This window comes from Sesamum indicum, linkage group LG6 (assembly GCF_026168435.1).
Source record: "Sesamum indicum cultivar Baizhima isolate 11 linkage group LG6, ASM2616843v1, whole genome shotgun sequence".
Taxonomy (NCBI): domain Eukaryota; kingdom Viridiplantae; phylum Streptophyta; class Magnoliopsida; order Lamiales; family Pedaliaceae; genus Sesamum; species Sesamum indicum.
Genome location: NC_142662.1, coordinates 15,779,754 through 15,789,159, shown reverse-complemented (window position 1 = coordinate 15,789,159; position 9,406 = coordinate 15,779,754). Strand labels below are relative to the sequence as shown.

Genomic DNA, 9,406 nt, shown 5'->3' with positions numbered 1-9,406 from the left:
ACAGGGGGGCAAATTACTTCATTTTAAAAAGTAAAGAAGATAAATTGCTATATTTTTTTAGAAAGATAAATTATATTATATTTTCAAAATTTAATATTTTATAAATTTTAAAAAAAAATATTCTATGAAATGTATGAACACAAAACATCTTGTACATAAGTTTAGTGAAACCATCTAAGATTTAGGACATAATCATGAGCTTTTAGAACTTGGAACGGAAAACTGAGGAATGACAAGCAAGGCCACCAACGTTGTTTAGGACCAGGAGAAGCCCACAACAGAATCTCTGCTGGTTTTGAACTCGTCTCTAATACCGCCACCAAATCTAAGTTACTTGGCTCATAAACAGTATGCTTGATGGGCCAAACCAACACACCTATTTCTTTTCTTTAAACACTATAACAATCAGTAGGTTGAGAACATTGCAGTTTTTGAAGCTACAGAGGACATTTTTTGTTTTGTTTTTGGATAAAAACTACAATCAAGATGTGCCTAATATTACCAAACTTGTAGTTAAACTTTGTCATAACAATAGGGAAATCAAGACCTAACTAAACCGTGCCGATCGATTGTACCAATTTTTTTTTAAAATATAATCGAAAATTCAATCCAGTCGGTTTTTGACTGATGCATGTAAGACAATAACATAACCACATAGGTCCTTGTTGTGCAAAATAAGAAAAGTCCTTGTTTGGGACAAAGATCCGGGTAGTTGAGAAAAAATCTGTACCAAAATAAAAAAAAAAAAGGTAAAAGTAAGGTTTTTTACAAAAAGAAGTAAATTCTTCAAGATGTAAAAAACCAAAAGGAAGACTGTCAATAGAAGAGGACAAAGGCACCAATAGTCAGAAAAGCGAAGGACACCAGCTGGCAAAAACATGGCCTACAAGCTATAATGACCACAATTTGAAAATTGAGAGCCAAAATAGGTGATAAATGCAATAGCGTCATCTAAGAATAAGTTTGAAGCTCGTGTTTGAAGTAAAGAGGTTGGAATCAGATGGTGGATCATCAGAATCTTCTCCAACTCTTCAGAAAAATACATTAAGTCTTTTAATTTTTATTTTCTAAGTGTTAGGGTCTTCAATGTATGGGAATTTCCTCAACAGGCCAAGTCCTTTTTTTCATGAAAGGTTAAATAGTTATCTCCTCTGATAGAAAAACAAAAAAACTATGTAATATTTCAACTATTTTTTTTCAATAAATTTTAAGGCTTTTATTCAACCTGTCTATCCAAATTTTTTATTAAGTCTTGGTGTACTTTTACGCTCTAAAGTAGGAAACAAAATAGGGTTGTGTTGTTTATTATTGAAAAAACCAAGTGACTGTAAACCATCTATTGCGGTAGTATGATTGGAGGAAGTCCGTAACATTAAGGACTTCGAATAACTTGTGGCAAGACAGTCAAAACAAGGTATGAATTTACGGAGATTTAATTTTATGTGTGAAGCATATTGGGCATGATAATGAGCATAGGGATCGTTTATGGCTGGAGTATAGGTTTTTCCATTAAAACGACAAAATGGTCACTAATTGGGCCTAAAGATCAAAATTGTTATTATTTTAAAAGTTGGAGAACTAAAATTTTAACCTCAATATATTTAAAGATAAAAAATGAATTAATAAATTATACACTAGGACTAAAATTCTAATTATCCAGTATAATGATGTTCATAGTTATTTTGTTAGGGAAACTTGCCAACATTTAAGCTAGCTGTATTTTGTTGGGTAAAAAGAAAAAACAATATAAGAATTACATAGAAACCTACAAGGATAAAATTGACATCTCCACTATATATTACAAGTCTTATCCTATAGATATATCAAATAATTTTATTTCATATATAGTCTTATTTTAATTTAGGATAAATTATATTGACATGACTCCTGAAGTTAAATTTAATTATACAAATTATTTTATTTTTTATAAAATTATAAATATATCCCTGAGAAGTGTTAGTGTAATGCAACTCAGTGATATGTTTGACAAGTGTGTAATTATAACTCAAACTCAATAAGTGTACTTATAATTTTAAAAATAACAAGAAATATTTATATAATAAGAAATAAGAAAATATAGTAATAATTTTAGTTAATATTATCAGTAAATATATACAGCGACAATAAATTTTATTTTGTCACAATATGAATTTTAATATTTTAATAGTGATAATTATTTTGTATAAATTATAATTAGTAAGAATTAATGACTAAATATTGTATATCAAATTGTCACCGTAAACAATTAGTGACATATATATATTAACAAATATTATTATTTATCACTATAATTGTGTTATTGTCATCAAATTGGCATTATAGATATATCATTAATTATTTTTAATGATAACTTTATATAAAGTTCTTGAAACTTAAAATTATATATAATGACAATATTAAAATAAAAATCATTTAATATATATCTTTCATCATAATACTAGATTATTACTTAATATCATGCCATTAATTTTATATTTTTCTTTAATGGGTGCCGGCATAGATTTAAAATTTCGTTTATTTATACTAATATAAAAATAAAAGTTCTTCTATACTTACAAACGACGGTTAGTCACACCGTTGTATTAATTTTTTATGAAGTAAAAAATACCCTTTCTAATAAAATAACTAATTTATTCAACTTTTTAAATTTATATCAATTAGTAAATTATTATTTTTTTCTTTTTATTAATATATAATATATTTATTTAAATTAAAATATTATTTATTATATACACGTCCGTACCAACGGCTGGCCGTCTCCAAAAGTAAGTGGAGTTGATTTAAAATTTTTGTTAAGACAATCCTTCAATTCAATTTGGAGCCCGGGAAAATTTGAGAAAGACTGAATGGCGCCATTTAATTACCTCAGGATAAGCTATAAACAATACTGGCGTCTGAAAAGGAGTCTGACAAAGAGAAAGAGATGTCGAGATCTTCACGACTACAGCTTCTTGCCACCGATTCTCAGGTAAAAGAAACAAAAACCAAATTCTTTGTATTATTTGAAGCTAGATGTTCTCAGGGATTGCATTTATTTTCTCTTCTTTTTTTCCGCAGCAGGCGTTAGATCCTCCGGACTCGCTTTCGCTTCCTTCAGGTCCGTATAAGTATAATCTCTTGATATTCGTAGACTCCGAGCCGGTCTTCGGGTGCTACGTATGTGATTGATGAAATGTTACAAAGAACGTTCTTCCACTTTTCCATATATGTGTTTTCCTCTGTTTGTTTACAGTATCTCATCGTTGTGTTTGACAAATTTTTCTTTTGTTTCCTTGTGACAGAACCTCCTGATATCGGAAAGTGGTTTTCGAGCTACATATACGAGTCGCCAGAGTTGAATACTTTGGATGGTTTTGGAGATTGTAATGGGTCTGGAGAAATTTGTCTTGACGAGGAAAAGGAAGGGAAATTTGGAGAAAACTTACATGTGGACATATCTGATGATGGTTGGCTTTCTCCAGGGAAGGAATCATCAGATGGGATTGCCAAGTATGATGAATCTGTCAGGTCTGCTGCCATGGTAATTGAATTTCTACCTTATCATATAGGTTTAAGGACGGCTGTTGGTGGGATAGCTATGGTAGTTTTATTTTGTCTCCACTGGATTAGGTGAATGTAGTCAACAATCAATACATTATTGAATCTGACCTCAAATTGAAATCATACAGTTGACGTACAGTTGATTCTGTCTATTTTGATCCTTAAGGCATCAAGTATGGAGTTTGTTAGAAGCGACAGTTGGGTTAAAAAGTTACAAACTCCATCCATCAGACATGAAGAAACTATAAACAAGATTATCTGCTATAGAAAGTTACTCCCATATATTCTTATCTTTGAGTTTGATTTCACAATTGATATCTGAACACAAGTTTCCGACCAGTAAAGTAATTTTTAGATAAGAGCTGAAAATGCACCTACCAAATTTCTGGTTCAGGTTTTGACATTCCTAGAATACTTGGTTCGAAACTTCAGCTATTGAAGTGAGAGACCTCATTCATTAAAATGAAGTAATCATAAAAAGCTTATATATGTATATTGCTAGTTTAATGTTTTCGCCATATTTAGAAATGTTGGGTTATTACTTATGCCTAGAAGGTAGCCTGTGAAAGAAATAGTACTCTAAAACATGTAAAAAAAAAAAAGAACCAGTAACCAAAGAACTGCTTGGCTAACATACTAATTTAGATACTCGATATAAATGATGTGGAAATGCTAGAATAAGAACTAAAAGAATGGAGACCCTGAAGACTAACTTTTCTGTTGTGTTCCTTGCTAACTTGCTATTATGTTTCTCCACTGTCATGACCTTTGCATGGGATGAAATCCACCATTACACTTACTGGAACCTCACAGCTAGGGGAAACTGATGAATTTGTCTGCAATAGCATGATAGAAAGCTGGAGATTGAAAATCTAATGTGGGGCTATAGCTTTGTAGATGCACACTGTTATATTCATTGTGAACCTGTTACAGAATATGCTGTTTCTGACTAAACTTTTAAACTATAAATAAAATCTATTACAGACCTTTAGGAAACTTCCCATTTGATGTTTACTTGCAAGTATGAGATATGTTCTGAAGTAATATAAATAGGAACATCAAAGTATAATTGACCTATTGTTTTCCCTAAAATAGACTAGGACAACCACAGATCAGTTTTTCTAAATGATATGTTATTAATTATGCAATCCTCTTCAACAAATACTCTTCATAGTTATTGCATTACACATGTCTTCCAAACTTCAAAATTTTGTGCAACCAGAATTTTTGCATCAGACACTTCATCATCCATACTAAGAATTTGAGATACAATGCTAGTTTTCTTGCATCTCACAAATTGTAATGAACTCTTTTTGTAGGTTACTGGATCATCAGGGTCCCTTTCGTTTTGTTCAGGTATGCAGGACTCTTCTAAACATTTATGGTCCATCAAATTGTTAAATGGCGAAATAATACTCCATAATTTGAGTCCTCTTAAACGATGATTGGTTTGAATGTCTATTCTAAAGTTCCAAGGTTTTTATATTTGCCATTTTTGTCCAACTAAACTTCCCTTTTTATTGCAATTGCAGAGCCTCCTGACATTAAGAACTGGTTCTCGAGCTATTTACATGAGTCACCACCCTTAGATACTATAGATGATTTTACAATTTCTGATTGTGAAGATGGAAAGTTATCTACTACTCAAAAGAGCTGTAAAAAAGATACAAAGGATGTGATGAACTTCATTCATGTTGAAGAAAGTAGAGAATTGCTCAGTCATAACAGAAAATCAGATGTGGTTATTGAATGCACGAACTTGGTAAAATGTACAAACTTGAACGATCAATCAGTCTGCAAGGTGACATACCCTCCCTGTTTCTATATTTGTGCTGACAGTTTATGCTGATGCTGCAAGCAATATCAAGTTTTATTTTCTTCTGGTCATGCCTAGTTAAGAATACATGAGACTGAGGTTCTCACAAATTCAAACTTCTAAGATGATGAAATCCAGGTCTTCGTTCTTAGTCAAGTTTGGGCACCGGTCTTGCATATTTTGACTTATTTGTTTGGTCCCTCAAAATTGTGCAGTGGTGCCAAAACTGGGAGTTGGATAAATAAATAAGACTTCTCATTGCAATTGGCACGTGGTAGGAAAGAGAATATTGTATAGGTTGGTTGCAGATGATACTGTATTGTAAGAGTTCAATCAATATGTGATTAAGGCTTACTACAGGTGCACTTTTAGTATAACATTGAGTTATTTTAGGATAACAACACAATGCTTTCAATTTGTTCTGTTGGTACACTGACTTAAATACTTTGGTAACCAGTATATTCCAATTGAATGTGGCCATTCGTCTTGTTTTTATTTTGGGGACGAGTATAGTGACAAGGACTGAAGTGATTTATTTCCATTACCTTTTGAATTTGCTTCCTTTTCATTTATTACTCTTAATAGGAGTTATCGTGTATTAGCAGCCATGTTCTTAGTTTTATCATGTGTCTAGAAATTTCAAGTTTGATCCCAAAATGTAGGGTGCTTTGCAATATTAACCCCATACTTTTTGAAATAGCCAATAGGAGTCCCACACTTTAGGAAAATGTTGCAAAGTTAGCGGTATTGTTGAAATATTAGTCTCACACTTTCGTAAAACTTTGCAAGGAAAACGTAGAAAGTTAGTCCCACAATTTAGAAGAACATTGCAAAGTTAGTACTAAGCGTTGCAAATTTTTTACTGTGGGACTAACTTTGCAACAGTTTCATAAAGTGTGGGACTAATATTAGCTATTTCAAGAAGCATGGGACTAATATTTCAAACCATCCTATAGTTTGGGACCAAAACTGTAATTTTCTCATTTGGTATCGATAATTAAGAAAATAAACTTTTACCCTTTCTTGTTCCTTTAGTACTCTTGATTGGAATGGTTGTGTATTTGCAACCATATGCTAGTTTTGTAAGGTGTTGATGATTGTGAAGCTAAACTTTTACCTCACAATGGCAATACAACTGAACAATTTACCTCTGACATGCATGTCATTATATGTTTACTTAACATAAATTTTAATCGGCAATCTTGTGACCAAACAAGGAATCTTCATTTCCCTTGTTTATATGAATAGAAGTACAGATTCATTGGAATTAATCTTAAATGCAACTAGAGTTCTGCTATCGGAGCCTTCATACCTATGATTAATCTGTGGTTAAACATCAAGATCATGGCATGATTTGTCTGGTGGTGTTTATCTGATTGTTACCCATTCTTGATTTTTGATACTGCAACTGAGATTGATTTTTGTTTTATGTAACTTGCAGGATAGCCATGATGTTCATCTGAAGCGATTATCATGTACACCGAGTCTGTTGACATCTAAAATGGAAACAGGGAATCATGATCATGATTTTGGTGGAAAATTTGGAAATGAAGATACATATGGTAAAACTTATCACTTGAAGTTGGATTGCAGTTTGATTGACAACACAAGTCCCAAATTATTGAATATGGAGAATAATACAGGAAGTCAGGTTGGAAAATCTCTTCATAAGTCGGTTGGAACCAAGAGTTGTGTTAAAGATAGCCTAGTAAAGAAAGAACTCCATGAAATTGTATCGGCTGGGGCCTTAGATTCGAGTGAACCTAAACGCGATTCCTGGAGAAGGCCTACCGACAAAAGAAGCATAGGGAAAGAAAATAAGGAGACTAACTTACTAGGGAATGATTTCATTTCTACAAGGAAGAACAGTAGTCAAACGAATACTGGGAATGTAACGAGGCATGTCCTAGTTCAAACTGGATCCCTTAGAAATGAAGTAAAACCTGCAGTGATCCTTGAGAAGGATGCTAAGACGAGCAGGAAGGTTTTATCTGACACATCTAACCTTCATTCCCCAATTGTTCTTGAAAGTACTGGAAAGTGGTGTTGTCCTCAGAAGAATAAACCGAGTCTTGGTCCTCCTCTAAAGCAGCTTCGGTTAGAGCAGTGGGTGCGTCGAGTGTAAACTCTTATTTATGAAACAGATATCTGTGTGTAGAAGTGTTTTTCTGTTTGATATTTCTGAATACATGCAAGAGGCTTTCTTAAATTAGGCCAACGGGCCTTGTATTTGAGAAGGTGATGACATTGTCAACTGCACCAAAAAGATCCTACAGTTGATTTCTATGAATGCATGAATCTTGTCCAAGTGTTTACAGAATCGGTAGAATTGTGGGAAATATGAATAGAGGCAGGTTTGAGTGAGATAACCAGTGGGTTTGATGCAGTTTTATGGTTTTCTAACTATCTACTAAATTAAAGAGATTTAATGTAATTTATCTTTCTGTAATATTACAAAAGCAATTTCTACTCCTATGAAAAATAAATAGAAATTTACTCCCTTATATTTTTTAAAATTAAGTAAATTACCTCTTTATTTAAGGAGGTAAATTGTTTCAATTTGAAAAAATATAGCGGGTAAATTGTTGTATTTTTAAAAATATAAGGAGGTAAAAATTGTTATTTTTTTCATAAGAAAGTAATTTGCTTATTTGTAGTATCACAATGGAATTTGCTTGCAGTTTTCTCTAAATTAAAGTATGAATGTTTTTAATATTATAAAACTTGTATAATATTGCAAACAATATGAGAATTATAAGTGAGGAAAGAGGAGCGTATTATTATATCATTTTTCTATGTCATCAAACAACATGAAAGGGCCTATTTATAGGCTCTTAAATTACAACCAAGAGTCTCATTTTGATGAGGGGAGATGAACCACAAGAGTCTTCAATTTATGGCAGATGAAGATGAACATTTAAAACCTTTTGAATTTCTTAAATTTTATAATACCCCCCCTGAGTGTTCATTAATCAAAAATATGCCTCGTTAAAACCTTACTAGGAAAAACCCAGAGGAACAAAACCTATGATGGAAAAAGAGTACATTATTTTTCAATACGTGAATATATACTGTCTCATTAAAAACCTTATCAGGAAAACTTAGTGGGAAAAATCATGATCAGGGAAAAAAGAGTGCAGTGCCATTTTACACCCCCTCGTTAAAATATCAGTTGAGATCTTTGAGGTGACGAGCACCAATATTACTGACTAACTTCTTGAATATTGCAGTGGGAAGTGCTTTGATGAACAAATCTGCTAGGTTTTTACTTGAGCGGACTTGTTGAATATCCTCACCATTCTTTTGAAGATCATGAGTGAAGAAGAATTTTAGTGAACTATGTTTCGTTCTATCCCCTTTGGTGTACCCTTTTTTCAGTTGAGCAATACATATTGCATTATCTTCATATAGGATCGTCAGGATAATCTTTTCAAGTGATAATCCACAAGTCCCTCGAATGTGTTGAATCATGGATCTCAACCAAACACATTCTCAACTTGATCATGTATTGCTATACTTTATGCATGATTTGATGATTTGGCTGTTATTGTTTGTTTCATAGATCACAATGAAATTGCTATACCACCACAAAGAAATAAATAGCCAGTTTGCGATATACCATTATGAGGATTAGAATAGCCAGCATTGGAATAACCAATTAGATCAAAATTGGATACTTTTGAATAGAATTAACCCATATCCATCGTACCTCTAAGATAGCGAAGTATATGCTTAATACATTCCAATGACTTCGTGTGGGTGAAGAACTATATCTTGCTAATAAATTAACAACAAATGTTATATCAGGTCTTGTATGGTTATTAGATACATCAGTGCTCTAATTGAACTAAGATGTGGTACTTCAGGACCAAGTAGTTCTTCATTACTTTCTCAAGGTCTAAAAGGGTCTTTCTTCATATCTAATGATTGTACAACCATTGGGGGGTGCTCAATGGATGTGATTTGTCCATATAGAATCGCTTTAACACCTTCGCGATATAAGCTTCTTGATGCACAAGGATCCCATTTTTAAATGTTCAACTTGTAATC

The 9,406-nt window shown here is 32.5% G+C and overlaps 1 protein-coding gene across 4 annotated transcripts; it reads left to right on the top strand.

Moving 5' to 3' along the window:
- The first annotated feature begins 2,765 nt into the window (after window positions 1–2,765).
- Window positions 2,766–7,676, top strand: LOC105164459 (uncharacterized). Of its 4 annotated transcripts, XM_088881137.1 has the most exons (7): window positions 2,766–2,968; window positions 3,058–3,097; window positions 3,282–3,520; window positions 4,860–4,896; window positions 5,073–5,341; window positions 6,798–6,918; window positions 7,000–7,676. In XM_088881137.1, the coding sequence occupies exons 1-7, from the start codon at window positions 2,924–2,926 to the stop codon at window positions 7,479–7,481; spliced, it is 1,233 nt and encodes a 410-aa protein (XP_088737263.1). In that variant the 5' UTR covers window positions 2,766–2,923; the 3' UTR covers window positions 7,482–7,676. The 4 variants fall into 4 exon arrangements, with proteins under 4 accessions (XP_088737263.1, XP_088737262.1, XP_088737261.1 ...); XM_088881136.1 differs by having other exon boundaries at window positions 3,061–3,097; window positions 6,798–7,676; XM_088881135.1 differs by having other exon boundaries at window positions 6,798–7,676.
- The last annotated feature ends 1,730 nt before the right edge of the window (window positions 7,677–9,406 follow it).